The sequence below is a fragment of the Apteryx rowi genome, unplaced genomic scaffold (genome assembly GCF_003343035.1).
Source record: "Apteryx rowi isolate R43461 unplaced genomic scaffold, aptRow1 scaffold_5, whole genome shotgun sequence".
Classification (NCBI taxonomy): Eukaryota; Metazoa; Chordata; class Aves; order Apterygiformes; family Apterygidae; genus Apteryx; species Apteryx rowi.
Window position 1 is genome coordinate 645,872 of NW_020450760.1, and position 18,559 is coordinate 664,430.

Here is an 18,559-nt window from a genome sequence, read left to right on the forward strand (position 1 = left end):
TTAAAACTTGTGTTTGGTGTCTGTTCTCAGTTTCCCTTCTTTTCCAGTTTCTTGAAATGATTAATAGTTGAAAAAGACAACAGCATTTGTGCCTGATATATCGGTGCCTTTTGTAGCACCTTGTGCTTTGTCAGTTTGATGTTTTCCTCTTTTGTATGTATTTCTCATGCTATAGCAGGAGAAAAACCACAGACTTCTCTTCCTCATTCCCCAGCTATCGCAAGTCGCGGTTGGTAAGGAGATCGAAAGACAGGTGCGATACCAGGAACTTGTAGTACAGTTCAAAAGAAAATGGGTTTCGACCTTTAAATCCACCCCTTACTCAATTACCCACTTTCATTTAAACCTGCAATATCCTTCAGCAATCGGTATTGTTGGTCTTCCTGCATTTAGTTGTAAAATAGAGGCAAATGACTGTGAAAGAAATAGGTGTTTACTGCAAGCGTATTTCTGCAAACCTTGACCGCTGGGGGGGCAGGGGGATGAGGGAATGCGTTCCTGAAATGGCAGTGAAATCTCTGGCTAAGAAGATAATCCCTTACCTTGCATTCTGGTTTCACATATGGCAGATATTTATGTGTTTATTACGAAACAGCAGGATACTTCTAATCAGGATAAAATTAGATTCTGAAGTCTGAAAGTTACTATAATTTAAATATCAGGTATGTAGTTTCAACACAAAGATTTTTGCAGTACTCTTCCATCGGTGTGGTTACCTGTGTTTTGGTCTTTCAGGGTATTTCAGGCATTACAGAATACTTGAAACTAGCTCATTCTCAAAATCGTTGCTTAAAAAGAAAGGATTCAAATTCACTTTTCAAGGTAGTCTTCCAAAATTTTCATCCAACTTAAAATCTAAGGCAGCTTTTGCAAATATTGTGTATGTATCTTGCAGTGTTCCAGTTAACTTTTCATAAAAACAAATATTCCCTAGATGAACTTTTAATGCCTTTTTAAAGTACAGGGATCCAGCCTGTTTATTACTGCTCTGTACTCGTATTTCACCTTCCCTGCTTTTTCTTTTCTATTTAAACTTTAAAATGAAAATTAAAGTTTGAAACAGTATTGGGAAAACAATTACTGAGAAATATGTCTGGAGCTGTAAGAAGTGGGAGAAGTTTAACTGCAGTATTATTATTATGGGTTATTAAAGAGCAAGTGTTTCTGGAAAACATTCTTTAATGCTATCATAACTTACAGCAAGTATAAGATGATGCTTTCTTTCTGCAGTTTTTTTTGTTTTAAAGGAGGGAATGTGGACTTCAACTCATCATATCTTGTGCCAAGTGTTAATGTCTGTTTTCTCTTCCTCCTTATTTTGAGTCTGCTTTGTGTAGCTAATTTGCACAGAACGATTAGTGCTTCTTCATCTTCTTTTCTTCTGTTTCAGTGACATTCTGACCTTGTTTTCTGTCTAATTTAGAGCAACATATTCCAGGTTGTTTTGGTGGAAGAATTGCAAAAGTAGTACAAAATGTCTTTCTCTTTTCTCTCCATGGACATGTCAGAAAAATATTAGCCTTGATTCTTCAGGGTACTTTATGTAAATAGAACGTTTTATTTTGAATAGCTTCTAGGATCAGGGCCTTGACTGGGAAGGGGAGAGCAGCCTAACCAGCAGTGGTGCTGCGGCCGCTCCTCACCGTGCCAGAACTAGCCCAGCCCTGTTGTGCATCAGACGTCCAGTTTCTTGGTACTTTGTTATCAAGCTTCGGTTCTTGCTAGGTTCAGCTAGCAATTTGTTTCTTTGGGAAAAATTCCCAAAGCTTCAGTTCTGCTGCTTCCTAAAGTTTCTGAACTAAACCATTTAGGTATTTTATCCAGCGTGATCTTTATAAGACTCGCGCTGCGATTTCAGTGGATATGCTTCAAAGCACTTGAAATCTTACCTTACTTTAGGAGTTGAAAAACCTGAAAATCATGTTTTAAAAATTCCTTTTCAAGAATGGAGCTGTAATAAGCCACTGACCATATTCTTGTGTGTGTAGGTAATATTGACAATGTTTCTTGGAATCCACTTAAGTGAGGGACAAGGAAAAGAAAAGACAAGCATCTTTTTTTAACCATTTTTTGATCCATATAATTAGTCTGTGATTTAAACGACTCTTCTCTGTTGAAGGTAGCTAGAGCTAACTTGCTCACCTGTTTTATTCACCACATCTATAGTCCTGTAAAATCTTCTTAATCTAAGAAAAAATTGAGAAGCAGTGTGTGCGGTAGATAGTAAACAAATAGTAGTGGTTAATCTGCTTCCTCCCTTGCTAATCTTTTGGATGGCACACCTGAAGGTAGATCTAAAGGCTTGTTTCCGTTTTACTGACCTCTAACTCCGCTGTTGCAATACTTACTATGTTCGGTATCATTTTGTCTGTATCCTTGGATATTCACAGAGTATAAGGACTGTGAAAATAGAGCAAGGAAAAGGCCTACAGAGAAAGTTTGTTATCAGATTTGAGGAGGAGATCTCTGCCCTGGAGACACTTCAGTTCATTTCCCTGTGCAGAATTTTTTTTCTTTTTTTCTTTTCTAATCAATTTTCAGATAAGAAATAGTCCTCCCTTCCTCCCTCCCCTGCCCAAAAGTCAATCCAAGCTTAAAAAAAGAAATATTTTCTAAAACACATACTACGGTATCATTAGCAGAGCTGGATTTGAGAATAAAATAATTGAAATGAAAGAAAAATGCAATTATAACACCAGTGTTGTTTTAGGTTTAAACAAATGTATCTGCAAACTGCAGTGTCTGGAGAATGTTTCATCTGTTCTTCAGTTAAATTTTTCTTCAGATGGGTGTTCTGTGAAGACAGTCACAGCCTGGGGCTGCAGTCTGCCTTCCAGATGGCCTCCTCGGTGGTGGTTTGGGTATTGAGATGAAGGGAGAAAGCAGAGGTTGGGGGTAGTTACCGAGATRGGGTGCTTGAGGATCAGAGGTGAGCACCATTCCTCAAGAAATAGTGAATATGTCTCTCTCTCACTGGATATTTTTGAAATAATTGTAGAACTGAATTTCCCTAAAAGCTTTGGATGGTGTATGGAGAGAGGCATACCACTTATACCAATTATTGTTTTTCTAATAACAATATAAATATATTATTATTTTTCATCATGTGGCTTCTGTGATAGAAATTTGTTTGTGGTCACCAATTAAAAGTTTTATCTTAATATTGGGCTTTCTCTATCTTCAATGTGCGAYGTTTCTTTGAGTGAGAATGTTTCTGATACTCCTCAGTGTTAATAGCAAAGGGCTGCTCCCGGGAGGCTTAGCTGTCCTGCAGTTTTGTTTGATGTGTAGGAAGGGTTTGACACAGAACRGGGGGAACAACCCCAAATTTTTTTTTTCTTAATTGGTTAAAGATATAAAGCCTTAGGATATCTTAATTTATACATTGGGAGTTGGTTATAAAGGAATGAGGAGATCTTACTAAGATGTTGATGAGGTYGGACTACTTGACGTGACAGTTTTTGTCAAAACATTTACTATATTAAGTACACTGAGAATCAAGTGATACAAGTATATTGTTTTTCTGAATAGTATAATTAAGTATCTCAAGAGTATCAAGATGTATATGCATATATATAGTTCATAATACTTATAGATTTAGGTAAATTACATTATAAAAGGTATATTTGGGGAGTCCTCCCCCCCCCGCCCCCAGCTTTTCCCAAGATGTCTGTTATATCTTTGAACCATTTTGTCCTCTAATGTCAAATGGGTTAAATATGAAAGGGATAACAGATTTCTAGAGGTGCTCTGCCTGGTAAGAGGTAATGGGGTTTGGGGGTAGAGGGGATTTTGGTTTTAACAATGAAGAATGAAAACTCTACTTTTGGGGTTTCCTCCAAGCCTRTTTTTCTGTAATAATTTTGTTTTGACTGATCAGAGCTGAATCTAGCAAAACTAATTGAATCTCTCCTAATATCAGTGTATTCTGATTAGAAGATATTTCCTAATACTATGCTTAGTATTAGGAGGATCCTAAAAGGGAGATTTTCCTACCTTAAATGAAAATATTTCAGAATAAATGCAAGTATGGAAGCATGAAAAAAAATATTTGTAAATATATATTCATTTTGAAATCCTAAATATGTGGTATGTAACCTTCTAATAATAGTATATTTGATTGTTATAATATATTAATTCTTTCAAATCTGTTTTGCATTTCTTTAGAGGAAAACAGAAGCTTACTGTTGCGTAGAACTTTATTTGCTCTAAGATTTGCCAGTAATTCCACTTCTGTTAGAAGTTAATGTCCAGCCCAGTGTATAGGAATGGGTGTACCTGCTCAAGTGCTTAGGAGATGGAATATCAATATAATGATGTCTTTCTAATCTGAGCAGAAAGCGTGAGGTTCAAACTGAATACATCATTTTAATAATAGAATAAAAAATCCATCCGGGGATGGAGAGTAAAGGTGCAAAGATCAGCCGTATGAAAAGTATTGTGATGAAGCGTTCCTGGCATAACTAAACTAGTGCTTGTGAATGCTGTGTTGTTTTTTGTTTTGTTTTGTTTTTGGTATGGTTTTACAAACTAGTTATGAACTGCTCTTAAGCAACAAGCTGTGTTACAGTAACAGACTAACTTTAATACATTTTCTGTTGGTGTCTGTTTGTTTGTTTCTTTGACCCTACCTAAGGGAAAATGTGTTAGATGGATTGAATTACTGCGTAAGAGACATTCTGATTTTTAATGAGTTCTATAGAACTTTTCTTAATTTAAAATATTTGAGTGATAGGTATTTTATTTTTGTATTTCTAGAACGTCCCATACCCTTTGATCACATGATGTATGACCACCTACAGAAATGGGGTCCCCGCAGGGAAGAGGTAAAATTTTTTCTTCGTCATGAGGAGTCACCGGCTGAAAGCAATGAACAGAGTGAGTACGCTTATCTTGTAGTGTTGATACCTAAACATACTTAAAATATTTTCTGAAGTGATCTTGATTGTTGTAAAAACTGTTGACAGTTTAAAAGAACAATATAATTTTAGCATTGGTCGCTAATATGATCTGATGATGCATGTCATAAATTTTAAACACTTTAAATTTAAAAAGTTATTAAAATAGCTCTGAAAGAAGTTAACCAGGAAATGCTGACTTTGTCTTACTTAACTGCTGTGTAAGTATGGGATAGCAAAGATAAGAACCAGAGAAGCTGTCTTTGAACTTAATAACTCTTAACAGCTTTCTCTTCCATGTATTCACCCATTTGCCCTTTGAACTTTTGTAAAATTATTTTGTTACTCACAATATCCTGTGGCAAGGAGTTCAGCAGTTGAACTGTATGTTGTATGAAGAATCATCTCCGGATGATCATCTAGAAAGTCCCTACATTTTGCATTTTGAAGGGTTGGGATCTCTCTCACCCACCCTTGGCGAAAAAGAATCAGTGAGCTTTTTTTGTCTCCTTTAGAAACCAGATTTAAAATCTGCGTGCATGCATGTGTGTGTTTATATGAGTAGTGATAATTCACATCCCGAAAAATCTCTGGTCTGCTTGTTTCTGTGGAAAAAGTTTTTGTTAAAAACAGTGCTGTGTTAAGTGGAGACTTTCTTAAAAGACTGAATAAATAAAAGAGCGATGAAAATAATATAGACTATGCTTAATTTATGAGAAGACTTTGAGGTTGTGCATTATATGCTTTATGGCTGTCAGACTGTCTGAAGGATGGGAAAGGAATCTTGAAGTGAGATGTATATTTGCATGCTCAGATTATCCTTACTCATTCGACTTACCGACTACTTCTGACAACTAAATTTTAAGTTTTGGCTCAGTTCTTATTGCTTTAAGCTGGGGTTTCTTTAAATGGGGTTTTCTCTAAATGGCTGCTGGTTGTTTTGAATGCCAGATGTAGCAAGTCCAGTAATGTATGAGGGATTTTTGTATATATTAATTCTGTACTTGTAAAATACTCACTCATCCTTTGGGCAATATAGGAGCAATATGAATTTAAAATACATAAAGAAATTTAAGATGCACCTGAAAACTTAGTTTCTTGTGCATGAAGCACGTCCCTTTTGAATCCAGCATACAAAGCTTTTTAATTAATCATTGAACTATGGATCAATTTGCAGATTAAAGATCTTTCTAAGACATTGGAAAACCTCTCTCTAATATATGCATTTATAAGCTCAGTTGGAGCTACTGCTTCTTGTGGATGCAGAAATAAGAAACTTAGTAGTCTTGCTCAGTTCGTTCCTTTTTATAACAGGGTTGCCTAAACATGAGTCAGAAAAGTGGGACCTACATGTCTTTACTTTTAACAGAGGAAGTCTGTGAAGTAAATGTTTCATTTCTGTTGATTCCACTGCTTACAAAGAATAACCTAATAAGGACTTGGAACTAGCAGAACTAAAATTCGCGGATTTAAGCTTTATGTGATAGCAAGCAGAGAGGATTGTGCAGTGTTGAAATGAATAATAAGAATGATTAAGTACTTATGTAAAGTATGTAAAATTGCTTACATAAAATTGCTGAAGTCCGACAATGAGCAAAATGGAACTGTACAGCAATAAATATTGTTACATATGAAATATTTTGTTTAGAGTTATTTAAGTAATTACAGAAAGAAGTCTTTTCTTCTCGAAAGACGGACTTTTGTATTTCCAGTGCACAAATATGTAGTAAATTTCCTCTCAACTGTTTATTTTTTTAAGACAATTCTCACCAGTGTCAGAAAATAAAAAGGAGAGCTCTATATGTTCATAAATGTGATAACTGAATGTTTAAAAAAATATATATATATAAAAACTACAGATTCAAGAATGGAAACCATTTATGTTGAAAACTGATTTTCTCACTATGTAATATTTTACTTTTAGGTGGTCGTCAAGCTCAAAATCAAAGAAATGGAATAAATATACCTGTGGAGAAGCGTACAGAGAATGGGGTATGTAATAAATCATGATGGTTTAATGTGGTCAATTCCACTCAAATATTTGATGTTTAAAAAATTCATGCTTTTCTATTATGGTGGGAACTAGTGAAAACATATAGATCTTGTTCAGTTGTGATTTTTATTATAAAGCAAGTGTGAGAATATCATTTTTTTTATGAACTATGCTAAATTTTCTCTTTAGAGAGGAAAAGAACCCCACCCCTACTATGTCATGCAAAGTCCCCAGTATCTAACTACTGCATTTTCTCATCTGTCTTCCTCTGTCTTCCTCATCCTGTGTGAGAGAGAACCAGCTGTATTACTCTTGCATACCTGTATTGCCTGTCCAAACATCTGTGCTTGTTTGATTTGCCTCACTGATATTGGTTCATGACTTAGCTTCATATGTATCAACATGAAAACATATCTTTAGATTAGGGTGTTTTCAGATGCCGATGGAAGAGGTTAAATTCCCCTCAGAGCCACCTCTTTGTACTGGTTTAATCTTACTCACTTGATTCATTTCTTATGCTTTTTTTTTTTTTTATCTAAAATATTATCAAGTTTCTAATTTAAAATACATGTTATATAACACAGGCTATCTGTTAGGTAGTGTTCAGTGATTCCTGGTTTGAACATCCTCTATGTTACAAGTAAAATATAGCGCATCTTTTTCAAAACTATCATGGCTTAAAAACTTTCTACTCCAGAGCTGAAATTCACATTGCTTTTTTTTTCTCCCTTCTCATCTTCAGTACCAGTAAAGACTTTACAAGGCACGTTCTGCTTTCATTCACCCGGGGCCACTCTGCTGCTTTTACTCAGGCACTCTAGCTACATTTGTCTGTTCTTTAATACTTTCACATTTCAAGAAAAAACTTGACCTCACCAGTTCATAGCTGTATTGTCTCTGCAGAACGGGTTATGTGTAGCAGTTTAGAAAGTTGTTACAATAAACCTATCATTTTATAAATATCCATAGTTCTCTTTTTCAGGGTAAAATAACACTTTAAAAGCAAACAAAACTGATCAGATTTTCATGTTCAGATGTCTTAAAACGCAAAGAACTAAAAGGTAATTTTGCTGCTTCAGCAATTTTGTGCTTGTATATTGCCTGATGTTTGGCATCTCAAATTCACACGCACATTGAACAAAGTGCTGTTTTTTCCATTCAGCTGTTCAGCAAGTTTTCAGCTCTTACCAGCTGTTTTGTATATGGCATGTGGGCCTAGTGGAAGGAATTTTTTTTCCTGTTCAAAACAGTTAATCATGTATAGCTCTCTGCATTTCTCTTTCCTGTAGAGAAAAGTAGCTGATATCCTGTGCTGCACAGCTCCRTTTATCCTGCTGCCATTGTCTTAGTGACAATGTAGTGAGATCATAGGAATGTGCTAGGGGAACATAACTCTTTCGTGACCTCCCCAGATCTCTTCTGCCATGTAAGTCATAGTGCATTTGCCTCATTTGAGACATAAGTATCTTTGGAAATTCGGACTGGCACGTGCAGTATGCCTTGTAATGAGATTTCTTGGCAACTCTAAAGTTTATGAAAATGCAGCTTTGTGTCTAGTTTGGTTTGCTGTTAATTTTATGCGTAAAACACAGACCTGGTACCTTGATTAACACCACTATCAGTTTGCCATTCAATGTATATTAAAAACCAAAATGTTTGGCCAAAAAATTCTAATTTATTAGAGAACCATTCACTTTAAAATGGACTTTCAGCAACTTTATGAAATTACTAAAAACACAAGAAACACTAAAACACAAAGAGGCTATATTAATGTAAGTTGCTATGTGTTCTGTGCCAAAAATGTTACCAATTAAGTTGTAAAAAGTGTATAAAACTATGATTTGCAATTGTACCAAGCTTTTCAACTAGAGGGGGAGGGGGAAAAAGAGGTGGCTTCAGGATCAAGGATTTAATCAGCTTATGCTTACGTAATGCATTAGGCTTATTCATTGTTACTGGCTTGCTAAATGTTAGACTAGCTCTAAAATCAATACAACCCAATGGAACACTGAGGACAGCTAAAATCTTACCAAATACATCCAGGTATATTTTTGCTGTATTTTATTGCTTTAATAATGAAATGTTGGGGTTTTTTTTTGTTTTTTGGGGTTTTTTTTTGTAAACTTAATATCTGGATAGAGCTAGAAGTGTGACGTGCATGGAAAACATTAAGATGAATGTTTGCTTCAGTGTTTGAATCAACAGTCTTGGATAAAATGATAGTCAATCTGTGTTACTGCAATTCAATTTAGATAATTTTATGAATTAGCAATTTGTCATATGCAATGTCTTCTCTGTTTTTTGAAACTCTGTGCATGGTCAGCAATTATTAAAATAATGGTGGGTTTAAAATCACAAGATTATATAAATCCTTAATTTTTATCAGATTATCTTCCAAATAAAAAATTATTGTTAAGAATAGAGTAAGTTAGGTCTCTTTAAACAGTGAAACATGCATTGTTGTAAAAAGAATACTTATCTGTAAGTACTCATCTGAGAGCTTTGCATTCTGCCTATCCAAGTATAAGGAGAAACTATGTAAGATGGTATAAATTGACTAGTTCTCCTACTCCTGAGATGAGCTTTTAGTGAGTTTGCTTTTATTGACCACTTTCTGTCTTTGAAGTGGAATTATGCTGCAGTCAGGACCTGATCTCTTTCCACCGCCATCTGGAAGGTATACATAGGTGGAGTTAAGACTTACATAACAAAACATTTTCCTTTGCCAGGGAGACAGGCTAGCTTCTCAGAGAGGTTCTTTTCTCTGAGAATAGTTGCCTCTTCCATGCCTTTGCACATGTAACTGAGCCAGTTTGATCTGGACACAAGTGGTAACAAGGGAAATTCTAATTAGATATTGGGGGAAAAAAATTTGTAATGAGAGTAGCGAGACATTGGAACAGATTTCCCAGAGTCTGAAATTTCCATCCTTGTAGATATTCAGAACTTATCCGAACAAGGTCCTGAGCTTTCCAAACCACTCTGAGTGGAGGTATTTGGACCAGATTGCTTCCAGAGGTTCCCTTCTACCTAAATATCTACCTAAATTCTGCTTAATATCCCTTTGATTCTGTGATCATCAGTATTTTGGTGCTCCAGATGTCCTACCATTTAGTCATTCCTTGATTTATATCAGTGGCCACAAAACAGTGGTCATACAGTGCTGCCTGCTGTTTGCTTCCATATGTCCTAGTGTGATCTGAGCTTCGTTCCATAGAAGGGCCAGTGGTCTGAAAATAGTGAGAAAGAGCAAGTATAGTTCTAGCCACTGGGGGTCACTGGTACATAGAAGAGGGGCCAGGAGTCACCCGTGGTGGTGCAGCTGCCAGTCATCAGTAGGAGAAGTGGATCAGAGATTTACCTAAAGTGCCGGAAAGAGGACTGACCAGATGAGGGCAATTTTCCAGATGACAAGGTAATCGGGGGACCAAGAAATTTGTCGGAGATGAGACAATGGGAAAGCAAAGGTACGTCAGGAGCTAAAAAGGACCAGGTACAGGAAGATGGAAGGAAAGTGAATGGGACAGAACAGAAGTAGCCTAGTGTAGTGAAAACAGTCTTTTTTTTTTTTTTTCTTAATGAATATAAATTACTCTTATGTTTCTATAGTTGCCCGGTTTAAATTATTTTTCTACTTGATAATTTACTCTGGGAGAATAAAATATCAGTTTGTAGTCTTCAGTGCTATTCTCTCTTTAACTTCTTTTCTCTTTGTAATATTAAATTTCCACTCCCAGTTTAGAGAGAATGATATCAGTAAGCTTTTTTTCTTGATAAATATTGATTGAAGCCTGAAGCCAGAAATTACAAAGTGGAACCTGATTTCTGTCTCACTATGAAATTTTTTAGCTTTAATGTAAAGGAAACTCAGAAAGAGGAGGAAAACTTCATCACCCAAACTGCAAATTGCTTTCTTATGGTAGAGTTGAGAATTAAAATTTTGTGCTAGTAGGTAACAGAGATGAACCTTAATGTTTATGGTAAAGTGGATACAATCAGGCTTTTAATACAAGTTACAATAGGTGGTCGAATGGTTTGAGGATGAGGAGAATCTTCTAACTTCAGGCTGGGGGGGAAACTGTTCATGGAAATTCAATTAACAGGGAGGTTAAAACTTCCAGGTTTATGTATGCACAAAGCAGCTATGACTAGTACTGAATTAATGGAGGAGATCATCAGGGATAAATCTGGATCTCTCAGATAATCTCAGATAATTTGTCCATCTTTTTAACTGTCCTTGGAAGTGCAGTGGCTCTAATCTTCCTGCAAGTGGGCATCATATGGAAATGCTAGAAGGTCTTGTGACTTGAGAAATCTGATGGCCAGGAGGCAATGTAACATTTTAGAGTGCATAAACATTTTTTGTTTTACTAGGATACTCCTTGCTGCTCTCTTAAATGCCATTTAATGATTTATCTTGTTGCACTGTGTGCTGAATTATTGAAGCTTATTGTGGGATATGTGCAGCACTGTAGTTTCATAAATGACAATGAAATTCAAGTTGTTTAATACTGTTATGACAAATGAGTCAAGTAATTAAACCCTGCAGCATCTGACATCTCAGTTATAAATAAATGAAATAAAAATAGTTCCCTGAACCAGTCTTGAAAGCATTTAACTTACAGCTTTATAGACATATTTTTTTTTTAAATGAAGGAAGAGAGATCCTTGGAAGAAGCTCGCATTCACAAGAGGCGGCACTTACGCAATTTGTTTAAAAATGTCCAAATAGAAAAGTTGTCAGGCTTGGGAATCTAGATTCTTTCAGAGGTCTCATTCTAAACAAGTAATTTCATTAAAGGATGATATAAGGTAATTTAGATACAAGAAATTCTAACAACTTTCAAGGAAAAATAGCTTCTTTTTGAGGCAATTTTCTTGGAAGCTTCCTGGAACATTTTAACTATGCAGAAGTCTGGTGATTAAATCGGAACCAAGTTCTCCCAAATTTCTGCTGGAGCTTTGTCTGCTGCTTTTTGAAGGAGACAAAAATGGTTGTATCTGCCACTTTTCCTGGTGTGTTCCCTGGCCTGAGACATACACTCCTAAGGTTCTTCTCCCCATGAGAGAGGGCAGCCTTGCTGCGCCTATGCTTCAGACTTCTAATTGGAGCCCTGGGCCAGCTTAATGCAGTTTGGATTCTCCTCAGAACTCATGCAATTCTTTGTTAAATCTATCTGAAGCATTTTCCAGAGATGTTGCAGTATCCTGCTCTTCAGACAATACAAAAACTAATCCAACTATAGAACTTTAGGAAAAAATTACATTAGGAGGTTAAAAAAAATTACAATCTAAATGCTAGTTTTGATGCATCCAGATAGCTCTTGAATTCTTGCTGGGCTAGAAATCCCAGGCCCTCTATACTTCAGTAATGAATAGTTTATGTAGGGTAAAATATCTGTAAGACTAATAACTATGTGATCTCATAGAAAGAACTTTTATTAAAAAAAAAGTAAGGAATCCAAATGCTCCTAAACTGGCATGTTACTCTGAGACCTTTTGTAAGCTTTCCAGGCAGAATCACGTCATTCTTAGGTCTGGAATGTCCTGAACCCTGTTTTGACATGTCCTGTGCCATCTCAAACATGTTTCAATCTGTAATGGACAAAGTTCCCGGATGCTTATGTTTTTGGAGGATAATTTGATAAATTTTGTCACGTTACTTATTCTGTGATCACTTTCCTGTTATAAGTTAATGCTGATTAATTTAAGTTATAACTAATAATAACTCTTAATATCTGACTTAGCTTTAGACCCCTCAAAATAAATTAATTGGACTAATTGGGGAGGGGAAACACTCTACCTGCCCACTTGGAATGTTGAGAAGGGACCRTTTTCCTCCATGTCTTCTCCATCCATTTACATCATTCTTAATCTCTGTAAATCTAGATACCCAATATCTTCCTAGATAGGTATGAGAGAGATTCATATATGGTGTGCAGACTAACACATTTTTCACCTTTTTTCATGTTTGTATGTATGTATTTTACATTTCCTTGAATGTCCTTGCTTTCTTCTTGTTCATCTGAATTCAGTTCATCTCTCCCTGTTCATTCTCCTTTTCTTAAGTATTATTGTTTTTTGTAGTCCGCTGCTCTTCTGGGCACTGAACAATAGTTCCCCTCAAGAAGTTAGAGGGAACAAAGATACTTCTCATGTAGTGCATACTAGCCAACAGGGTGCTTCCTGTTTTGCAGGGTGGAAAATACCTAAACTGGACCATTTACTTAATCTATGCATTTAGTTCCCACTTTTACAGATCTGATACTGCCTTTCATCAGGCATGGCTTTTCAGTTTTATGAAAATATTTAGTTGCAGATGTCCATGGTGGGGGGGAATGAGAAGTCCTGTCCTATTTAATTAACCTCCTACTACAGTACTTCATTTCATCTATTCAACTACAGTACTTCATTTCTTGGATTTTTATTTATTTATTTTATTTTATTGCTAACTCAATGAAGCATGTAGAGAATTGCCTCCAATTGCTTGGCCCTTATTTAAAAAAAAAAAAAAAAAAGTAGAATAATTTAGAATAAATGAATGCTTCAGCTGATGCGTAACATTATGTACATTAGCTCATAGAATAAACTTTACCTCAGGAGTTCACTTGTTACTTTTCAAGAAGTAATGCTGTGCTTTCACTGTCCTAAGGCTTGATATTCACTGACACTGGAAATTTCAATGCCTGTTGTCACAGCCGTATCCTTTTAGAGTTGTCTCAATATCATTTTTGATTTAATGAAATAGTTTGATATTAAATTATTGTAAAGAAGATGGGATTTCAGGTATCTCCATTCCTTTGTTTCTGTAGTTCATTTTGGGAGACAGGTTATGAAATTCACTGCTTCTGTGTTGAACTCTTAAGAGCTCACTGTTGCTTGAGTTTCCAGGCTGTCCCTGTGTCTCTTTGAGCAGCTTTCCAGTTCTGAGCAGGAGATTCTTCTGGTATTTACAAGGCCAACTATTCCTTTTCAGGCCACCTTTAGAGTTGTCTCTCTTTTGTGTAGCTTGTCATCTGCAGGTCGGTGTTTCCTCTCATCTTTTCCACAGTCTTTGGGTTTTTKGTGCAGTGCTGTGACCTCCTTTCTCTGACACACCTATGACATGTTCACTGACTCACTCATTTAATTTCCTGTCCATCTAGTCTTTGGGCACCTAGCATACCTCCTTCCCACCCATAAGTTTTTCCCAGACAGGAGAACCTTTTCATTTCTCTATTGTTGTCTCTGCAACTGCTTCCTGATCCAGTCGTTGTTAGGTTTGTTCCCCCTCCAGTCTTCCTCAGATCAAAGTGAAGAAAGTGAAAGTCCCTCTGGCTAATTTAGGAGCAAGGAAGTTGAACCTGTTTGTCTTCTCATATTCCTACAGGACAATCTTACTCTATAGCTCTTACCTTTTCTTGCTTGCTAAAAATAAGCCTGTTCTTTATGCAGCTGGAATATTCACTATATTGTGCTTGGACATACAATCCTTCAGTGTCCTTATGGAGACCCATTTGGCTGGATCTCTTGTGTAAGTGCACTGAATCATGCTTGCATTATTTTCTTGAAAGAATGAAGAATGAACTTGCATGTCATTCTTGAGTTTTACAAGGTAAATTACAGCTTTTTGTGTTTTTTATCTTCCACAATATTAGAATTTTTAGAGACATAAGAAATTGGTAATGGGGTTTAGTATTTTCTTTCATGTTTAATATTTAAAAATCCTTAGGTCCAGGTTTTGGCTTGCAGCTTGACTTTTGCTATGACGTACATGCTTTGTTTCTGGCTCATGTCTTCATCTTCTTGTGCACAGGCTTTAAAAAAAAGCTGAAGTGTGTAGGAAAAGTATATAACAAACACAGCATAGGTTATTTACATAAGATTGTATCATATTTATCTTGACTGTAATGTTTGCCTTTCCTGTAGTCTCTGTTAATAAACTATCCTTGTTATATTTCACACGGTATGGTTTTCTGTCAATTTAAACAGTAAAAATTAAAGTAATGACTTTCTTGATCTTCTGGTATTCAGTTTTTGCACTGATTTGTTAGTATTACAAAAATAAAAATTAAATATTTCACATTTTTATTATAAGATAAATTGTGCGTATTCTTATATTTTTAGTTCAACCCAATAACTGTGAAAGAAATGTGTATTGCTTAACATTTTCCATTGACTGTGAAAAGTGCAATGAATCAGGCTGATCATAGCTGACAGCTGGCTTGATCTTGCCATGATTAGGTCTTTCACTGCTGGGGCAAAATCCACTAGCCTTTTCCATTAACTGAYCATTGATGAATGTAGAGAGACAGCTTTACATATTGATAAAGAATTTGGGGAAACCTTTATTTGATATGGAATAAGATAAAAAATATTTTTACCTCCTATTGATTGCACTGAACCAAAAGCCATCCAGGAGCTCATAAAGATGTGTGTGGTTGTTGATGGGGCTTGTTTACAGCAAACAGAGCAAACAGCGTAGACAGAAAGTAACAGAAACTGGAGTTGAAGCAGGTTGAAGCAATGCAAGAGTTTACAGCTGATGGGCAATGCTGCAAAATAAAGATGTGCTCTCTTGCAGTTACATGGGAAAATAGCAAACAGGTAATTAATTACTCTTCAAAATTTGTTAGTCTCACGCTTCAGTGGACATACTATTTAAGTACTGTGTTGCTTTCTCAGTTGATTTTAAGTGATTGTGGGTTTCATTGTCAGATGACCCAAAATACAGACCAGTTTCTTTTAGATAACTGCTTAGCTCGGATGAAATGAAATTGAGTAAATCAGATTATTGTTTGATGGATGCATTTGCTATCACTTTTAAGTTATAAAAACCTAATCAAAAGGGGGTTACTTCAAAATGTCATGGTCAACTTCTGCTTTTAATAACTTAGTTCTTGTGGGATGTGCAAGTCACATGCTAAGTTTCAGAATGTATCTTTCAATTACAGGTTACTTATTTTCAGTACCTCTTTGTTTGGAAATGTTTTATTATACCAGTCTCATGTAAACAATATTACATTGTGACAGAAAAATGTGGTATTGAAACCATTACTTAAGGGAAGAATAAACACATATTTGATACTAAACATGTTATTCGGGAGACTTATAATAAGTGCATTTTAACCATAATGACCTAGCATAACAATAAGATGTTGTTTTTCTTCAATATCCAGAAAAATATAGTTCCAGAGCTCTATTTTTAAAGGAACTTGGACAGTGTGTTTTGAAAGTTTGAGGCATGCCTGTTATTCATAATTACTTTGAGTATAAGGGTTGGTATTACAAACAGGTCTGAAGTTCTATACACAACTGTTAATATGAGCAGGTTTAAGACTGTTACAAGTCTTAAGGCTGTTGTAAGTGTCTGCAGGGATAAGGAAACAAGTGATATTTTAAATAATGACCTCCAGATATTACTTTCTGATATTGTAGAAGCCAGTTTGATATGATGCACTGTAGCAGATGTTCATTATATGGTTAAATCCATTTGAAATTTTGAAAATGTATTTTAGCTTTTGGTTTGTTTTTCATTATGTATAATTAAATTCTGGGGTTATTTTAGCTGTTTTGCCCAAAAGAAAGGGCCATCTCCCATCTGAGAGTTCTAAGAAAACGATATGAGTAAACATGGAATATTTGGAGTCTGTGGCTTACGCTGGACAGGCTTTAAACCCTCATACAGGATGAATTTTGTATCGGCAAGTTGGAGGAACTGCTAACAGGGTAGTCTAGTTTAAGGAGAGATATTGGGATTTTATCAAACATAGATAAAGTGAGACTTTCCAGAAAACTGTGATATAGTTGAAGCATATTTAGTTATTCAAAGATACTGTTAATGTGTTTATTAGCACAAATAAAATAACATTTTTATTATAATTTTCTGAGTAAAACAACCAGATTACATATGTAAATATTAACTTCAATATTACTTGATTATCAGCAGAATGCAGCTAATTGTATTTTTCTTTAATTCCCAATATTCTGGTTGCCTTTTCTGGGTTTGATTAGCTTGTTCATTTCCATTAAGCTAAAAAAAGGCATGTGCTGTTATCATTGGATTCTTTAAAATGGATTTCTGCTACCAGCATCTTTCTGACCTAATTAAAAAAAATGCAAGGCAGAGCTGTGAATAAAGCCATTAAACTGGAAACAATGTCATCCATGTAGAGATCCACAAAAACTCTATTTTTGTTTATTTAAAAAATGATATTGCTTTTGTCTTTTCATAGTGTCAAATACGGATTTTCACAAAAAACTTTCAAGTTGTCTTTGTTTTACGTGGCACTAGGACCACCTCTTATGTAAAATGTGGTCGAAGTCTGTTAGAATTCTTACATTTGATGATCTATTTCTAGACTGAGGCTGAATGTATTTCAGACATGTAAGGAGGTCAGAATGAATATTCCATCCTGTGTTTTCCTTTCGTGTTGCTCAGGTAGCACAAAGGGCCACATGCATTCCGTATAAGGCCTATTTGATACAGAACTAATATATAAACTCCTAGGTCTTCCATCTGTTGTCCCTGTCGCTACTGCCGTGCCAAGGACAGGGACCAAAAGTGTGCTCTGGCTGTTATTCTCAGCAGCCTTTAAAGATTTGTTGCTGGGCAAGTTAAAGTATCTCCTAAGCTGTGTTATTTTGAAGGAGGGTTAAGGCAGAAAAGTCACGCTTGCCTGGTGGTCCTCTGCTGCCCCTGCCAACGTTAGCATGGGACAACTAAGAAATCTTTTCCTCGATTCTGCGGGCAAAGAAAATTATTTGTCTTTCCTGCTCTGGCAATTGGGTAGTGGTGTGGTCAGAGCCGTGCTCGTCCTTTCCTGTAAAGGCGGCACAGGGGTGGCCCGTGCAGAACTGCCTGTTTCTGGAAGGCTGAGAAAGCACAGAGCCTTGATCGCAGACTGGTGTTTACTCGCTGAAGAAAGCTCCAGCCTGCTCCTGTTGGTTTCAYAGCTGCCAGTCTGCTTCGTTCTGGAAACAGTCATTTGTGTAGCACATTTCACTTCCTTCTTCCATCTACTCTTATACCTAGTGCCAGCTACATAAAACCCCACAGAACTTAGGCCTTTCAGCTCTGTGGGGTTTTATGTAGCTGTATAGATTACTGGGTTTTGGCAGCTCTGCAAAGATAAATCTCTAACCTGGAATTAAGTTTTGTTTTTCACCAGTTGCCCTAGGAAGAACAGCTACTTAAAACTGCTATAGATTATAGAAAATTGAGTCTTTTGACATGTGTAGCAAAACCAGAGTATTTACTTTGCTTTTATATGTAGGCTTTGCAAGCCTTCTCAGGAGCAACTTGCAGTACCTTCTGGCATTTGTTGCCYTTCCCTATTAGGCTGGTGAAGACAGTATTTCCTTTTTGCCATGGCAGAGTTTTGTGCCTCATTAGGGAACCCCACATGAGGGAGTAAATTCTTGAAATCCTGAGTCCAAAGGAGTTATTACTTCTTGTATTCCTCTCTCTGCTCCGTTTTCTGCCGCTGATTCAGTGCCAGTCCTGGCCTCTGCCTGTGTTCGTTTTATTTATTTTTTTCCTGTTATCTCTGGCTATTGATATGTTGCTGCTGTTTTCCCAACATTGATTAAAAAAAAAAAAAAAGTCAAAAGACTGTTGGATTCTCTCCTTATTGCTTGAATATCTGACTACAATACATTCTTCTGCTTGTCAAAGAAAAGTGAGTTC

General features: G+C 36.1%; 1 protein-coding gene across 4 annotated transcripts in view; it reads left to right on the top strand.

Moving 5' to 3' along the window:
- The window catches only part of PPP1R13B (protein phosphatase 1 regulatory subunit 13B), a 57,740-nt gene that overhangs the window by 12,862 nt on the left and 26,319 nt on the right, over nucleotides 1-18,559 (top strand). For 3 of the 4 annotated variants that reach the window (XM_026079495.1, XM_026079494.1, XM_026079497.1), the window contains exons 3-4: nucleotides 4,759-4,878; nucleotides 6,823-6,890. In XM_026079495.1, the coding sequence (XP_025935280.1) occupies nucleotides 4,759-4,878; nucleotides 6,823-6,890 (188 nt within the window). Of the gene's footprint in view, nucleotides 1-4,758; nucleotides 4,879-6,822; nucleotides 6,891-8,180; nucleotides 8,318-18,559 lie in introns of those variants that run through there. The other variant, XM_026079498.1, reaches the window with a different exon arrangement.